This window comes from Petromyzon marinus, chromosome 1, assembly GCF_048934315.1.
Source record: "Petromyzon marinus isolate PM22_M1 ecotype Great Lakes invasive population chromosome 1, UKy_Petmar_22M1.pri1.0, whole genome shotgun sequence".
NCBI lineage: Eukaryota > Metazoa > Chordata > Hyperoartia > Petromyzontiformes > Petromyzontidae > Petromyzon > Petromyzon marinus.
In genome coordinates this window covers 11055413-11074882 of record NC_133667.1, presented here as the reverse complement: position 1 = coordinate 11074882, position 19470 = coordinate 11055413, and the positions used below count along the sequence as shown (strand labels likewise).

General features: G+C 53.6%; 1 protein-coding gene across 1 annotated transcript in view; it reads left to right on the top strand.

The window, feature by feature from the left end:
* Window positions 1-19470, top strand: part of ECPAS (Ecm29 proteasome adaptor and scaffold) — a 134960-nt gene that overhangs the window by 69588 nt on the left and 45902 nt on the right. Inside the window, 8 exon segments of the mRNA XM_076071678.1 lie at window positions 4921-5022; window positions 6401-6518; window positions 9700-9845; window positions 10272-10326; window positions 12908-13022; window positions 13939-14007; window positions 17292-17409; window positions 18882-19052. Coding sequence (XP_075927793.1) covers window positions 4921-5022; window positions 6401-6518; window positions 9700-9845; window positions 10272-10326; window positions 12908-13022; window positions 13939-14007; window positions 17292-17409; window positions 18882-19052 — 894 coding nt within the window.

Here is a 19470-nt window from a genome sequence, read left to right as displayed (position 1 = left end):
AGACCCACAGACTACTCACACAGAGACTCATAGACTACACACATAGAGACCCTCAGACTACTCATACAGAGACCCACAGACTACTCACACAGAGACCCACAGACTACTCACACAGAGATCCATAGACTACTCGCACAGAGACCCACAGACTACTCGCACAGAGACCCACAGACTATTCACACAGAGACCCATAGACTACTCACACAGAGACCCATAGCCTACTCACACAGAGACCCACAGACTACTCACACAGAGACCCATAGACTACACACACAGAGACCCATAGACTACACACATAGAGACCCACAGACTACTCACACAGAGACCCATAGACTACTCACACAGAGACCCATAGACTACTCGCACAGAGGCCCATAGACTACTCGCACAGAGACCCAAAGACTACTCGCACATAGACCCATAGACTACTCACACAGAGACCCATAGCCTACTCACACAGAGACCCATAGACTACTCACACAGAGACCCATAGACTACTCACACAGGGACCCACAGACTACTCACGCAGAGACCCACAGACTACTCACACAAAGACCCATAGACTACTCACACAGAGACCCATAGACTACTCACACAGAGACACACAGACTACTCACACAGAGACCCACAGACTACTCACACAGAGACCCATAGACTACTCACACAAAGACCCACAGACTACTCACACAGAGACCCATAGACTGCTCACACAGAGACCCACAGACTACTCACACAGAGACCCATAGACTACTCAAACAGAGACCCACAGACTACTCACACAGAGACCCACAGACTACTCACACAGAGACCCACAGACTACTCACACAGAGACCCACAGACTACTCACACAGAGACCCATAGGCTACTCATACAGAGACCCACAGACTACTCACACAGAGACCCACAGACTACTCACACAGAGACCCATAGAATACTCACACAGCGACCCATAGACTACTCACACAGAGACCCATAGACTACTCACAGAGACCCATAGACTACTCACACAGAGATCCATAGACTACTCGCACAGAGACCCACAGACTACTCGCACAGAGACCCACATACTATTCACACAGAGACCCATAGACTACTCACACAGAGACCCATAGCCTACTCACACAGAGACCCATAGACTACTCACACAGAGATCCATGGACTACTCGCACAGAGACCCACAGACTACTCGCACAGAGACCCACAGACTACTCACGCAGAGACCCACAGACTACTCACACAAAGACCCATAGACTACTCACACAGAGACCCATAGACTACTCACACAGAGACCCACAGACTACTCACACAGAGACCCATAGACTACACACACAGAGACCCACAGACTACTCACACAGAGACCCACAGACTACTCACACAGAGACCCACAGACTACTCACACAGAGACCCATAGACTACTCACACAGAGACCCATAGACTACTCACACAGAGACCCATAGACTACTCACACAGAGACCCATAGACTACTTACACAGAGACCCATAGAATACTCACACAGCGACCCATAGACTACTCACACAGAGACCCATAGACTACTCACAGAGACCCATAGACTACTCACACAGAGATCCATAGACTACTCGCACAGAGACCCACAGACTACTCGCACAGAGACCCACAGGCTAGTCACACAGAGACCCATAGACTACTCACACAGAGACCCATAGACTGCTCACACAGAGACCCACAAACTGCTCACGCAGAGACCCACAGACTACTCACACAAAGACCCATAGACTACTCACACAGAGACCCATAGACTACTCACACAGAGACCCACAGACTACTCACACAGAGACCCATAGACTACACACACAGAGACCCACAGACTACTCACACAGAGACTCATAGACTACACACATAGAGACCCTCAGACTACTCATACAGAGACCCACAGACTACTCACACAGAGACCCATAGACTACTCACACAGAGACCCATAGACTACTCACACAGAGACCCACAGACTACTCACGCAGAGACCCACAGACTACTCACACAAAGACCCATAGACTACTCACACAGAGACCCATAGACTACTCACACAGAGACCCATAGACTACTCACACAGAGACCCACAGACTACTCACACACACAGAGACCCATAGAAAACTCACACAGAGACCCACAGAATACTCACACAGAGACCCATAGACTACACACATAGAGACCCACAGACTACTCACACAGAGACCCATAGACTACTCACACAGAGACCCATAGACTACTCGCACAGAGGCCCATAGACTACTCGCACAGAGACCCAAAGACTACTCGCACATAGACCCATAGACTACTCACACAGAGACCCATAGCCTACTCACACAGAGACCCATAGACTACTCACACAGAGACCCATAGACTACTCACACAGGGACCCACAGACTACTCACGCAGAGACCCACAGACTACTCACACAAAGACCCATAGACTACTCACACAGAGACCCATAGACTACTCACACAGAGACACACAGACTACTCACACAGAGACCCACAGACTACTCACACAGAGACCCATAGACTACTCACACAAAGACCCACAGACTACTCACACAGAGACCCATAGACTGCTCACACAGAGACCCACAGACTACTCACACAGAGACCCATAGACTACTCACACAGAGACCCACAGACTACTCACACAGAGACCCACAGACTACTCACACAGAGACCCATAGGCTACTCATACAGAGACCCACAGACTACTCACACAGAGACCCACAGACTACTCACACAGAGACCCATAGACTACTCACACAGAGACCCATAGACTACTTACACAGAGACCCATAGAATACTCACACAGCGACCCATAGACTACTCACACAGAGACCCATAGACTACTCACAGAGACCCATAGACTACTCACACAGAGATCCATAGACTACTCGCACAGAGACCCACAGACTACTCGCACAGAGACCCACATACTATTCACACAGAGACCCATAGACTACTCACACAGAGACCCATAGCCTACTCACACAGAGACCCATAGACTACTCACACAGAGATCCATGGACTACTCGCACAGAGACCCACAGACTACTCGCACAGAGACCCACAGACTACTCACGCAGAGACCCACAGACTACTCACACAAAGACCCATAGACTACTCACACAGAGACCCATAGACTACTCACACAGAGACCCACAGACTACTCACACAGAGACCCATAGACTACACACACAGAGACCCACAGACTACTCACACAGAGACCCACAGACTACTCACACAGAGACCCACAGACTACTCACACAGAGACCCATAGACTACTCACACAGAGACCCATAGACTACTCACACAGAGACCCATAGACTACTCACACAGAGACCCATAGACTACTTACACAGAGACCCATAGAATACTCACACAGCGACCCATAGACTACTCACACAGAGACCCATAGACTACTCACAGAGACCCATAGACTACTCACACAGAGATCCATAGACTACTCGCACAGAGACCCACAGACTACTCGCACAGAGACCCACAGGCTAGTCACACAGAGACCCATAGACTACTCACACAGAGACCCATAGACTGCTCACACAGAGACCCACAAACTGCTCACGCAGAGACCCACAGACTACTCACACAAAGACCCATAGACTACTCACACAGAGACCCATAGACTACTCACACAGAGACCCACAGACTACTCACACAGAGACCCATAGACTACACACACAGAGACCCACAGACTACTCACACAGAGACTCATAGACTACACACATAGAGACCCTCAGACTACTCATACAGAGACCCACAGACTACTCACACAGAGACCCACAGACTACTCACACAGAGATCCATAGACTACTCGCACAGAGACCCACAGACTACTCGCACAGAGACCCACAGACTATTCACACAGAGACCCATAGACTACTCACACAGAGACCCATAGCCTACTCACACAGAGACCCATAGACTACTCACACAGAGATCCATGGACTACTCGCACAGAGACCCACAGACTACTCACACAGAGACCCACAGACTACTCATGCAGAGACCCACAGACTACTCACATAAAGACCCATAGACTACTCACACAGAGACCCATAGACTACTCACACAGAGACCCACAGACTACTCACACAGAGACCCATAGACTACACACACAGATACCCACAGACTACTCACACAGAGACCCATAGACTACACACATAGAGACCCACAGACTACTCACACAGAGACCCATAGACTACTCACACAGAGACCCATAGACGACTCGCACAGAGACCCAAAGACTACTCGCACAGAGACCATAGACTACTCACACGGAGACCCACAGACTACTCACACAGAGACCCATAGACTACTCACACAGAGACCCATAGACTACTCACACAGAGACCCATAGCTACTCACACAGAGACCCACAGACTACTCACACAGAGACCCACAGACTACTCACATAGAGACCCACAGACTACTCACACAGAGACCCATAGACTACTCACACAGAGACCCATAGACTACTCACACAGAGACCCACAGACTACTCACACAGAGACCCATAGACTACACACATAGAGACCCACAGACTACTCACACAGAGACCCATAGACTACTCACACAGAGACCCATAGACTACTCGCACAGAGACCCAAAGACTACTCGCACAGAGACCATAGACTACTCACACGGAGACCCACAGACTACTCACACAGAGACCCATAGACTACTCACACAGAGACCCATAGACTACTCACACAGAGACCCATAGCTACTCACACAGAGACCCACAGACTACTCACACAGAGACCCACAGACTACTCACATAGAGACCCACAGACTACTCACACAGAGACCCATAGACTACTCACACAGAGACCCACAGACTACTCACACAGATACCCGTCGTCGTCATCGTTGTGCTCAGATGAAGGAGAAGGCTGTGATGGCGCTGGGAAACTTCTCCGTGGGGGACGCGGCCTTCCCCCACCAGAAGCTCGTGATGGAGGGCCTCATGGACTCGGTGGAGGTGAGCACGGCCCCTCGGCCAACACGACAGGAGAGGTGGTGGTGGTAGTGATGGAGGTGGAGGTAATAGTGGTAGAGGTGGTAGTGATGTAGGTGGTAGTGGTGGAGGTGGTAGTGATGGAGGTGGTGGTGGAGGTGGTAGTGATGGAGGTGGAGGTGGTAGTGATGGAGGTGGTGGTGGTGGTAGTGATGGAGGTGGTAGTGATGGAGGTGGTATTGATGGAGGTGGAGGTGGTAGTGATGGAGGTGGTAGTGATGGAGGTGGTAGTGATGGAGGAGGTAGCGATGGAGGTGGTGGTGGAGGTGGAGGTGGTAGTGATGGAGGTGGAGGTGGTAGTGGTGGAGGTGGTAGTGATGGAGGTGGTGGTGGAGGTGGTAGTGATGTGGAGGTGGTAGTGGTGGAGGTGGTGGAGGTGGTAGTGATGGAGGTGGTAGTGATGGAGGTGGAGGTGGTAGTGATGGAGGTGGTAGTGATGGAGGTGGTAGTGATGGAGGTGGAGGTGGTAGTGATGGAGGTGGAGATAGTAGTGGTGGAGGTGGTAGTGATGGAGGTGGTAGTGGTAGAGGTGGTGGTGGTAGTGATGGAGGTGGTAGTGATGGAGGTGCTAATGATGGATGTGGTAGTGATGTAGGTGGTAGTGGTGGTAGTGATGGAGGTGGTAGTGATGGAGGTGGAGGTGGTGGTGGTGGAGGTGGTAGTGATGGAGGTGGTAGTGATGGAGGTGGTAGTGATGGAGGTGGTAGTGATGGAGGTGGAGGTGGTAGTGATGGAGATAGTAGTGGTGGAGGTGGTAGTGATGGAGGTAGAGGTGGTGGAGGTGGTGGTGGTAGTGATGGAGGTGGTAGTGATGGAGGTGGTAGTGATGGAGGTGGAGGTTGTAGTGATGGAGGTGGTTGTGATGGAGGTGGAGGTGGTAGTGATGGAGGTGGTAGTGGTGGAGGTGGTAGTGATGGAGGTGGTAGTGGTGGAGGTGGTAGTGGTGGAGGTGGTAGTGATGGAGGTTGCGGTGGTAGTGATGGAGGTGGTAGTGATGGAGGTGGAGGTGGTAGTAATAGAGGTGGTAGTGATAGAGGTGGTAGTGATGGAGGTGGTAGTGATGGAGGTGGTAGTGATGGAGGTGGTAGTGATGGAGGTGGTAGTGATGGAGGTGGTAGTGATGGAGGTGGAGGTGGTAGTGATGGAGGTGGAGGTGGTAGTGATGGAGGTGGTAGTGATGGAGGTGGTAGTGGTGGAGGTGGTAGTGATGGAAGTGGAGGTGGTAGTGATGGAGGTGGTAGTGATGGAGGTGGTAGTGATGGAGGTGGAGGTGGTAGTGGTGGAGGTGGTCGTGATGAAGGCGCGTGAGTGACGTGTCCCCGCTTGTCCCCGCGTGTCCCAGGCCCGCCAGGTGGAGCTGCAGCTGTGGGTTGCCGAGTCCCTGGTGAGTGCGGCACGCGGAGTCGACTCTGCCAGCCGCCATGACGTGTGGACAGAGGGAGACGCCGCCTCTCACGGCGGTGGGCACTGCGCCTCCACCATCACCTACACCATCACCTACACCATCACCTACATCATCACCTACATCATCACCTCCACCATCACCTACACCATCACCTACACCATCACGTACATCATCACCTACATCATCACCTACACCATCACCTACACCATCACCTACACCATCACCTACACCATCACCTACACCAGCACCTACATCATCACCTACACCATCACCTACACCATCACCTACATCATCCCCTACACCATCACCTACACCATCACCTACACCATCACCTACACCAGCACCTACACCATCACCTACACCATCACCGACACCATCACCTACATCATCACCTACACCATCACCTACATCATCACCTACACCATCACCTACACCATCACCTACACCATCACCTACATCATCACCTACATCATCACCTCCAACATCACCTACAACATCACCTACATCATCAGCTACACCATCACCTACATCATCACCTACACCATCACCTACACCATCACCTCCGTCATCACCTACACCATCACCTACACCATCACCTCCATCATCACCTCCAACATCACCTACATCATCACCTACATCATCACCTACATCATCACCTACAACATCACCTACGTCATCACCTACACCATCACCTACATCATCACCTACACCATCACCTACATCATCACCTACTCCAGCACCTACACCATCACCTCCATCATCACCTACATCATCACCTACACCATCACCTACATCATCACCTACATCATCACCTGCATCATCACCTACACCATCACCTACATCATCACCTACATCATCACCTACACCATCACCTACATCATCACCTTCATCAGCACCTACATCATCACCTACATCACCTACATCATCACCTACACCATCACCTACATCATCACCTACATCATCACCTACGTCATGACCTACGTCATCACCTACACCATCACCTACATCATCACCTACATCATCACCTACATCATCACCTACACCATCACCTACACCATCGCCTACACCAGCACCTACATCATCACCTACACCAGCACCTACACCATCACCTACATCATCACCTACATCATCACCTACATCATCACCTACATCACCTACATCATCACCTTACATCATCACCTACACCATCACCTACATCATCACCTACACCAGCACCTACATCATCACCTACATCATCACCTACACCAGCACCTACACCATCACCTACACCATCACCTACACCATCACCTACATCATCACCTACACCAGCACCTACATCATCACCTACATCATCACCTACATCACCTGCAACATCACCTACGTCATCACCTACATCATCACCTACATCATCACCTACATCATCACCTACATCATCACCTACACCATCACCTCCATCATCACCTACAACATCACCTACAACATCACCTAGATCATCACCTGCATCATCACCTCCAACATCACCTACACCATCACCTACATCATCACCTACATCATCACCTACACCATCACCTACATCATCACCTACATCATCACCTACAACATCACCTCCATCATCACCTACAACATCACCTACAACATCACCTAGATCATCACCTGCATCATCACCTCCAACATCACCTACACCATCACCTACATCATCACCTACATCATCACCTACACCATCACCTACATCATCACCTACATCATCACCTACAACATCACCTACACCATCACCTACATCATCACCTACATCACCTACAACATCACCTACAACATCACCTACGTCATGACCTACGTCATCACCTACACCATCACCTACATCATCACCTACATCATCACCTACATCATCACCTACACCATCACCTACACCATCGCCTACACCAGCACCTACATCATCACCTACACCAGCACCTACACCATCACCTACATCATCACCTACATCATCACCTACATCATCACCTACATCACCTACATCATCACCTTACATCATCACCTACACCATCACCTACATCATCACCTACACCAGCACCTACATCATCACCTACATCATCACCTACACCAGCACCTACACCATCACCTACACCATCACCTACACCATCACCTACATCATCACCTACACCAGCACCTACATCATCACCTACATCATCACCTACATCACCTGCAACATCACCTACGTCATCACCTACATCATCACCTACATCATCACCTACATCATCACCTACATCATCACCTACACCATCACCTCCATCATCACCTACAACATCACCTACAACATCACCTAGATCATCACCTGCATCATCACCTCCAACATCACCTACACCATCACCTACATCATCACCTACATCATCACCTACACCATCACCTACATCATCACCTACATCATCACCTACAACATCACCTACACCATCACCTACATCATCACCTACATCACCTACAACATCACCTACAACATCACCTACAACATCACCTACAACATCACCTACATCATCACCTACATCATCACCTACATCATCACCTACATCATCACCTACAACATCCCCTACATCATCACCTACATCATCACCTACATCATCACCTACAACATCACCTACATCATCACCACCGACATCACCTACATCATCACCCACAAAACCACTAGCATCATCAACATCCCCTAGCTCCACTCGGCCTCAAGCGAGCACCTGCTAGGGTGTGCATGAACACCCCCACTGGGGGAGACAAAGGCGGCCGGGCGTGGTGGTGTTTCCCGGCCACACCCACCCCCTCGTGTGCCACAGTGCCGCACGCTGACAGCACTTGCCCCCCCCCCCCAACAGTCTGTTGAGGCTTTACGGGGGGGGATCTTTTTGCCTTCGGGGAGCGGAAGTGCGGCGGTCGGCGCTCCGTGCTACGAAGCCGGCGACGCGAGTTCGATTCCCGCTCCTGGCCCGTAGCAGTGACGGCAAGTGTCTGAACTGGTCCCGGACCTCCCCCAGGTCGACTCGGCCTCAAACGAGAGCACCTGGTGCGGTGTGCGTGAAACATCGCCACTGGGGAGACAAATGCGACCGGGCCCGTGGTGTTGGCCACCCGGCCCCACCGTGTGCCACGGTGCCGGCCTTCGTAGGTGCTGCTACTCGCTGACGGCACTTGCCCCCAAGGGCTGCACGGGAGGCGGGGCGGATCTTTTGTCTCTTGCGTGCGCTCGTGCTCACGCTCGCGCTCTTGCTCGTCGTCAGTCGGAGGCGGGAACGACGAGGTGGCGTGGCTGCTGAACGCGGTGCTCACGCGCTACGTGCCCAGCCCCAACCCACACGTGCGGCACGCCGCCTCTGTGTGGCTCCTCTCCATCGTGCAGCGGCTCGGATATCACTCCGCCGTCAAGGTTCGAGCGCTACCCCCCCCTCCCTCCCTCTCACTCCCTCCCTCCCTCCTCCCTCCCTCCCTCCCTCCCCTCCCTCCCTCCCTCCCTCCCCTCCCTCTCCCTCCCTCCCGTCCCTCTCCCCCTCCCTCTGTCCCCTCTCCCTCCCTCCCTCCCTCCCTCCCTCCCTCTCGCTCCCTCCGTCCCCTCTCCCTCCCTCGCTCCCTTCTGTCCCCTCTCCCTCCCTCCCTCCCTCTCTCCCTCCCCTCTCCCTCCCTCTCCCTCCCTCCCCTCTCCCTCCCTGCGTTGAGCGCGGCCTCTCGCGTTCTCGACTGGTGAAGCAAGCCACCAACTGTGGTACCCGCGGCCCCGTGTGGAATGTCATTGCGTGCCCTCCGTCTTCACCCCCCAACACCCCACCCCCCACACCCCCCTCCCCACCCCCACCAGTGCCAGCTCAAGGAGATCCAGGAAGCCTTCACCGGCATGCTGTCCGAGAACGACGGTAAGGCCTTGCCCCTCGCCACCCCGGCTTCACCTTGAGAAGCGTTAGCCTTGCAGACTCGCGATGCTCGTTAGCCGTCTCATCTGTTCACGTCCGTTGAAGTTCTCGGTCGAGGGCCCCGCTGGGCTCCGCAGCCCTCTTTCGGGAAGCGAGCACGGTGCCGCCACGAATGACGGCTCAGCGCAGCGGCTTTACCCTCGACGTGGAAATTCATCGCGGCAGCCGAATGCGCCGGACGCGTGATGTTGATTCTTGAACGAGGAGGGGGGAAAACCGGAGGGTTCCCGGGGGGGCGGGGGGGGGGTGGTGGAACAATTAACGTGATCCACGGGGAGAGCGTTGCAGGCTCAAAATTATACAGCAGGCGTCAGGGTCGCGATGGAACCCACGACCTCCTGTATACCAGGCGAGGTAGTAAACATCTCCTAGCCACCGTGGCTCCCTTGGAATAATTACCGTTGTTCCCATCAACCTGTCATTGTCTATCCTGCGTTTGTGTGTGCGCGTGTGGGGTGTGCCACAGTGCCGGCCTTCATAGGTGGTGCTCGCTAACAGCACTTGCCCCCAACAGTCTGTTAAGGCTACACGGGGGGGGGGGGGGGTCTAGTTTTTGCGGTATATGCTGTGCTGCACCCGCTCACGGCCGACGTCAGTGACGAATACCTGAACAGGTGCTGGGCCTCCCCTAGGCTCGACTCAGACTCAAGTGAGTACCTGGCGCAATGTGTAAACACCGGCGCTCGGGAGACGAAGTCAACCAAGCGTGGTGTTGGCCACCCCCCCCCCCCCCCCCTCGTGCCCCGTGCCGCCCTTCATAGGTGCTGCTCGCTAACAGCACTAAAATCTTTTCGGAGCATGCGGTGATATCGTTCCCGTGCAAAGTTATACCGCGGTGCCCCCAATTAATTGTTGAAATCAATAAGCAGACAATATGTATATACCTGTCAACAATAATAATATTTCGATTTAAAGCTTTCGTGACTGCAAGGATTCATCTTCTTTGGTTCTTTCGGTAAAGTCACCACGTGGAATGAGAATAAAATAATAAATTGATAAAATAAAATAACACAATAATATTCTCACGACGTTTCGGCCACAACACAAGCGGCCTTCATCAGGTGAAGGGACGAGACTGTCTGTCCTACCAGACTACTGTCTGTCCTACCAGACAGTCTCGTCCCTTCACCTGATGAAGGCCGCTTGTGTTGTGGCCGAAACGTCGTGAGAATATTATTGTTATTTTATTTTATCAATTTATTATTTTATTCTCATTCTACGTGGTGACTTTACCGAAACAACCAAAGAAGAATAATAATATTACTTGGCAGAGACGGACACGTGCAGGAGACGTATGCCATGCTTACGAATCTTGCTTAACGAAGACTAAACTCCGTATGAGGTTTTTTTTTGGGTTAGATCGCGTAAATATACGTGTCGTCAAAACCCGCCACCACCCGACACGGCCAACTAGTAAGGGTTGTCGCGTAAACAGAACGCGGCCAATTCGTCACTAGTACAGCACGCCGGTTGTGTGTTGGAGGGCCATGGATGAGATTGGTTCGCGAAAGCCTACGCGCTAAACTAAGACTAAACAATTATTTTTATTTTACCAGGTAAGGCCCACTGGGCTACGTGGCTCTTTTTGAGAAGCGACCTGGCCACAAATAGTAGCTCAACGAGAGGGGCTTCTCGTCGTACCACGTGGACATTTTTAGCAGCAGCCAGCTTCTCTAAACGCGTGACGTTGATTCTAAACGTGGAGTGAAAAACCGGAGCACCCGGAGAAAAATCCACACGACCACGGGGAGAGAAAACACACGCAAACTCCAAATATACAGCAGCAGCAGCAGCAGGCGTCAGGGTCGGGATCGAACCCACGACCTCCTGCACACCAGGCGAGGTAGTTAACATCTCCTAGCCACCGTGATGATGATGAGAGAGAGAGAGAGAGACACGCAAACTCCAAATATACAGCAGCAGCAGCAGGCGTCACGGTCGGGATCGAACCCACGACCTCCTGTATACCAGGCGAGGTAGTTAACATCTCCTGGCCACCCTGATGATGATGAGAGAGAGAGACACGCAAACTCCAAATATACAGCAGCAGGTGTCAGGGTCTGGATCGAACCCATGACCTCCTGTACACCAGGCGAGGTAGTTAACATCTCCTGGCCACCCTGATGATGATGATGAGAGAGAGACACCGCAAACTCCAAATATACAGCAGCAGGTGTCAGGGTCGGGATCGAACCCTCGACCTGCTGTACACCAGGCGAGGTAGTTAACATCTCCTAGCCACCGTGATGATGAGAGAGAGACACGCAAACTCCAAATATACAGCAGCAGGCGTCAGGGTCGGGATTGAACCCACGACCTCCTGCACACCAGGCGAGGTAGTTAACATCTCCTAGCCACCGTGATGATGGAGAGAGAGAGAGAGAGACACCGCAAACTCCAAATATACAGCAGCAGCAGCAGGCGTCAGGGTCGGGATCGAACCCACGACCTCCTGCACACCAGGCGAGGTGGTTAACGTGAAACGATGATCTCCGGTTCGTTGGCACCCCGCTCCGTGCTGCAGAGCTGAGCCAGGACGTCGCCTCCAAGGGGCTGGCGCTGGTCTACGAGCACGGCACAGACGACGACCGCAAGCAGCTGGTGTCCATCCTCGTGGAGACCCTCATGACGGGAAAGAGGTGAGGTGGGGTGGGTAGGGTGGGGTGGGTGGGTGGATTTGGGTGGGTGGATGTGCGAGTGGGTGTGTGTTTGTGTGTTTTTGTAGATGTGCGAGTGCAACACAGCCTGGCACAAGCGTCGTGGTGACGTCACCGCACACTTAGTGGCGAATGGCGGTTGTTGTTTTTGTTGTTGTTGTGTGGGTGGGCGGTGGTGTAGCGGTGATCGCTACGCTGCGCTGCGAACCTGGCGACCCGGGTTCGATTCCCGCTCACGGCCACCAACACCGGTGACGATTATCTGAACCTGTCGTGGGCATCCCCTAGGTCGACTCGGCCTCAAATGCGGTGTGTAAACATCGCCACTGGGGAGACAAAGGCGGCCGGGCGTGGTGCTGGTCACCCACCCCCTCGTGTGCCGTGCCGGCCTTCGTAGGTGCTACTCGATTAACGGCACTTGCCCCAACAGTCTGTGAAGGCTACACGGTGGATCCGTACTCTTTGTTTCTTTCGGTAAAGTCACGTAGGTATAAAATAATATATCACGACGTTTCGATCGCCACACAAGCAATCGTCTTCAGGTGGGAGAGAGAATTCCTGCAGTCACGAAAGCTTCAAATCAAGATTATACGGGGGACCTTCGTCTTTGGGTGGGCGGACGGGTGGGCGGGTGGGCGGGTGGATAAGTGTCTGCGTGGGTGAGTGGGTGGATTTTGTGGAGGGATGTGTGGGTGGATGAGTGCCAACGGGGTGGACTACACGGGACCTCTTCTGCCTACCCGGCATTGTAATCCGATCGCAATCGCCCGACACTCCCCCGGCACTTCACATCATGACGCATTTCATAACATTTTGGCTGCTCCTGATCATTTAATTTTCCCCGTTTGATTTCGTTCATTTTTTTTTTTTTGCCGTCAAACAAATCCCTCGCCGCCAGGAAGCCGCAAGCAGTCACGCAGGACACAGAAATATTCCCGGGCGAAGGCGTCGGCAAAACTCCGGAGGGGTAAGTGTGTCGGAGAGAGAGAGAGGCACTCCTGGAGGGGGTGAGTGTGTCGGAGAGAGAGAGAGATACTCCTGGAGGGGGTGAGAGTGTCGGAGAGAGAGAGAGACACTCCTGGAGGAGGTGAGTGTGTCAGAGAGAGAGAGACACTCCTGGAGGGGGTGAGTGTGTCAGAGAGAGAGAGAGAGACACTCCTGGAGGGGGTGAGTGTGTCAGAGAGAGAGAGAGACACTCCTGGAGGGGGTGAGAGTGTCAGAGAGAGAGAGAGAGAGACACTCCCAGAGGGGGTGAGTGTGTCAGAGAGAGAGAGACACTCCTGGAGAGGGTGAGTGTGTCAGAGAGAGAGAGAGACACTCCCAGAGGGGGTGAGTGTGTCAGAGAGAGAGAGAGAGACACTCCCAGAGGGGGTGAGTGTGTCAGAGAGAGAGAGAGACACTCCCAGAGGGGGTGAGAGTGTCAGAGAGAGAGAGAGAGAGACACTCCCAGAGGGGGTGAGTGTGTCAGAGAGAGAGAGAGACACTTCTGGAGAGGGTGAGTGTGTCAGAGAGAGAGAGAGACACTCCTGGAGAGGGTGAGTGTGTCAGAGAGAGAGAGAGAGAGACACTCCCAGAGGGGGTGAGAGTGTCAGAGAGAGAGAGAGACACTCCCAGAGGGGTTGAGAGTGTCGGAGAGAGAGAGAGAGACACTCCCAGAGGGGGTGAGTGTGTCAGAGAGAGAGAGACACTCCCAGAGGGGGTGAGAGTGTCGGAGAGAGAGAGAGAGACACTCCCAGAGGGGGTGAGAGTGTCAGAGAGAGAGAGAGAGAGACACTCCTGGAGGGGGTGAGTGTGTCAGAGAGAGAGAGAGACACTCCTGGAGGAGGTGAGAGTGTCGGAGAGAGAGAGAGAGACACTCCTGGAGGGGGTGAGTGTGTCAGAGAGAGAGAGACACTCCCAGAGGGGGTGAGTGTGTCAGAGAGAGAGAGAGACACTCCCAGAGGGGGTGAGAGTGTCGGAGAGAGAGAGAGACACTCCCAGAGGGGGTGAGTGTGTCAGAGAGAGAGAGAGAGACACTCCTGGAGGGGGTGAGAGTGACAGAGAGAGAGAGAGAGAGACACTCCCAGAGGGGGTGAGAGTGACAGAGAGAGAGAGAGACACTCCCAGAGGAGGTGAGTGTGTCAGAGAGAGAGAGACACTCCCGGAGGGGGTGAGAGTGTCAGAGAGAGAGAGACACTCCCGGAGAGGGTGAGTGTGTCAGAGAGAGAGAGAGAGACACTCCTGGAGGGGGTGAGTGTGTCAGAGAGAGAGAGAGACACTCCCAGATGGGGTGAGTGTGTCAGAGAGAGAGAGAGACACTCCTGGAGAGGGTGAGTGTGTCGGAGAGAGAGAGAGACACTCCCAGAGGGGGTGAGTGTGTCAGAGAGAGAGAGAGACACTCCTGGAGAGGGTGAGTGTGTCAGAGAGAGAGAGAGAGACACTCCTGGAGGGGGTGAGTGTGTCAGATAGAGAGAGAGACACTCCCAGATGGGGTGAGAGTGTCAGAGAGAGAGAGAGACACTCCCAGAGGGGGTGAGAGTGTCAGAGAGAGAGAGAGAGACACTCCCAGAGGGGGTGAGTGTGTAGATAGAGAGAGAGACACTCCCAGATGGGGTGAGAGTGTCAGAGAGAGAGAGAGACACTTCCAGAGGGGGGTGAGAGTGTCAAGAGAGGGAGAGAGAGACACTCCTGGAGAGGGGAGAGTGTCAGAGAGAGAGAGAGAGACACTCCTAGAGGGGGTGAGTGTGTCAGAGAGAGAGAGACACTCTCAGAGGGGGTGAGTGTGTCAGAGAGAGAGAAGAGAGACACTCCTGGAGGGGGTGTGAGTGTGTCAGAGAGAGAGAGACACTCTCAGAGGGGTGAGTGTGTCAGAGAGAGAGAGAGACACTCCTGGAGAGGGTGAGTGTGTCAGAGAGAGAGAGAGAGAGACACTCCCAGAGGGGGTGAGTGTGTCAGAGAGAGAGAGAGAGAGACACTCCCAGAGGGGGGTGAGTGGTGTCAGAGAGAGAGAGAGAGACACTCCCAGAGGGGGTGAGTGTGTCAGAGAGAGAGAGAGAGAGACACTCCCAGAGGGGGTGAGTGTGTCAGAGAGAAGAGACACTTCCAGAGGGGTGAGTGTGTCTGTTCAGAGAGAGAGAGAGAGACACTCCCAGAGGGGGTGAGTGTGTCAGAGAGAGAGAGAGACACTCCCAGAGGGGGTGAGAGTGTCAGAGAGAGAGAGAGAGACTCCTGGAGGGGGTGAGTGTGTTGGGGAGAGAGACACTCTGGAGGGGTGAGAGTGTCAGAGAGAGAGAGAGACACTCCCAGAAGGGGTGAGTGTGTCAGAGAGAGAGAGAGAGACACTCCCAGAAGGGGTGAGTGTGTCAGAGAGAGAGAGAGAGACCTCCCTGAGGGGGTGAGAGTGTCAGAGAGAGAGAGAGAGAGACACCCCAGAGGGGTGAGTGTGTCAGAGGCGGAGAGAGAGAGAGATCCGGAGGGGTGAGAGTGTCGGGGAGAGAGAGAGAGGGGGGTTGAGAGTGGTTCCGTAGCCGTCGCCGCGTCCCGGAACACCGCAGGGTAGTGCGGTGTCCTCGCTCGCTCGCCGAATCTCGGTGACGCGCGCACGCGGCCCGGCGTTCGTTTTACCCGGAGAGGGCGTAGCGGCGGCGGCGGCGGCGCTTAGATTGAAGACGCCGTCACTCGCCGCGGAGAACCACCGTGGCGACACGACCCGCCGCCGCTCTCCTACGGTAGTCGTTCGGCCAAACCCGTTGCCGCACGTGGCCCTCACCGCGTCGGCTTGCGGTGGGAGCCTCAGTTTACCCGATTGAAGCTATTTTATCGTAGTTTTTCTTCCGATTCCACCTTCGAGGGGGAGTCGTTCGCGCCAAGAGCACCGTGGTGAAGGGGTTTTTTAGACTCGGCGAGGCGAACGCCCTGGCGTGGTTTGGTGTCGTGATGGCACTGCAGACGGACGCGCGAAACGAACAGACGGCACGGGTGGACCGGCGGCAGCCGGTACATCCGTGCTGAGAGAGAGGTGTCCAGACAGACGGACAGACACTTGCACAGACGGGGAGGACGGGCAGAGAGAACCAGACGGGGGCATGCAGAGGAGACGGATAGAGACGAACGGGTTGGCACAGACGGAGGAGACAGATGGACAGAGAGACCGACAGACAGACAGACAGAGAGACAGACAGGCAGAGAGATGGAAAAACAGATGGACAGGGATAGAGAGGCAGAGAGACACAGGTGGACGAGTGGACGGTGCGCTGTGTGTGGTGTTCGCAGGCAAAACCTGACCACGTACAAGGAGCTCTGCTCCTTGGTCAGCGACCTCAACCAGCCCGACCTCATCTACAAGTTCATGAACCTGGCCAACCACCACGCCGTGTGGAACTCGAGAAAGGTGGGGGGGGGGGGGGGTGAGGGGCATGAACTGGCCAACAACCACCACCAACCACCAACCACCACCACATTATCATCCAGATCGAAGGGGGAAAAAACCACGACTTTTCCTCGAGCTGCTAAATGCGTGTTCAGTTTGTCGTGCTTACCACCCCCCCTCCCTGCCCGCCCCGCCTGTACCCTCCGACTAGCGCGGTTGGCTGCGTACGGTGCAAAAGAAGTTAAACATACATAGACTCACACAGAGATCCATAGATGACTCACACAGAGACTCATAGACTACTCACACAGAGACCCATAGACTACTCACACAGAGACCCATAGACTACTCCACAGAGACCCCAGACTACTCACACAGAGACACATAGACTACTCGCACAGAGACCCATAGACTACTCACACAGAGACCCATAGACTACTCACATAGAGTCCCCTAGACTACTCGCACAGAGACCCACAGACTACTCACACAGAGACCCACAGACTACTCACACAGAGACCCACAGACTACTCACACAGAGACCCATAGACTAAACACACAGAGACCCATAGACTACTCACACACAGACCCATGACTACTCACACAGAGACCCAATAGACTTCACAGACCCTAGACTACTCACACAGAGACCATAGACTGCTCACACAGAGACCATAGACTACTCACACAGAGACCCATAGACTGCTCACACAGAGACCCATAGACTGCTCACACAGAGACCCATAGACTGCTCACACAGAGACCCATAGACTACTCACACAGAGACCCATAGGCTGCTCACACAGACCCCAATAGACTGCTCACACAGAGACCCATAGACTGACTCCACAGAGACCCACAGACTACTCACACAGACACCCACAGACTACTCACACAGAGACCCACAGACTACTCACACAGAGACCCACAGACTACTCACACAGAGACCCACAGACTACTCACACAGAGACCCATAGACTACTCACACAGAGACCCATAGACTACTCACACAGAGACCCACAGACTACTCACACAGAGACCCATAGACTACTCACACAGAGACCCACAGACTAATCACACAGAGACCCACAGACTACTCACACAGAGACCCACAGTCTGTTGTCCTTCCCTCACACCTCTGATTAGCGCGGTTGGCTGCGTACGGTGTGAAAGAAGTGTCGCAGTTAGCGCTACGCTGCGCGACGAACCCGGCGACTCAAGTTCCGTTCCCGCTCACGGCCGCCAACACCGGTGACGAGTATCTGAACCGATCATGGGCCTCCTCCACTAGGTCGACTCAGCCTCAAATGAGCACCTGGTGGCGATGTGTAAAACATCGTCACTGGGGAGACAAAGGCGGCCGGGCGTGGTGCTGACCACCCACCCCCCTCGTGTGCCGTGCCAGCCTTTATAGGTGCTCGCTAGCAGCACTTGCCCCAACAGTCCGTCCGTGCGTATCCGCTTGTCTCTGGGTGCGTGTCCGTGCGTGGCAGGGCGCCGCGTTCGGGTTCAGCGGCATCGCGAGGCAGGCCGGGGCCCAGCTCGCTCCGCACCTGCCGCTCATCGTGCCCCGCCTCTACCGCTACCAGTTCGACCCCAACCCGGGCGTGCGCCAGGCCATGATGAGCATCTGGAACGCGCTCGTGCCCGAGACCAAGAACACGGTGGGTGCACCCACAGGGTTCAGAGGTCGATCGGTCGGTAGGTAAGTGGATATTTGACCAGTCGGTCCGTAAGTGGATATTTGACCAGTCATTATATTTGACCAGTCGTTATATTTCACCAGTCGGTAGGTAAGTGGATATTTGGCCAGTCATTATATTTCACCGGTCGGTAGGTAAGTGGATATTTGACCAGTCATTATATTTCACCAGTCAGTAGGTAAGTGGATATTTGACCAGTCATTATATTTCACCAGTCTGTAGGTAAGTGGATATTTGACCAGTCATTTATATTTACCGGTCGGTAGGTAAGTGGATATTTGACCAGTCATTATATTTCACCGGTCTGTAGGTAAGTGGATATTTGACCATGCATTATATTTCACCAGTCGGTAGGTAAGTGGATATTTGACCAGTCATT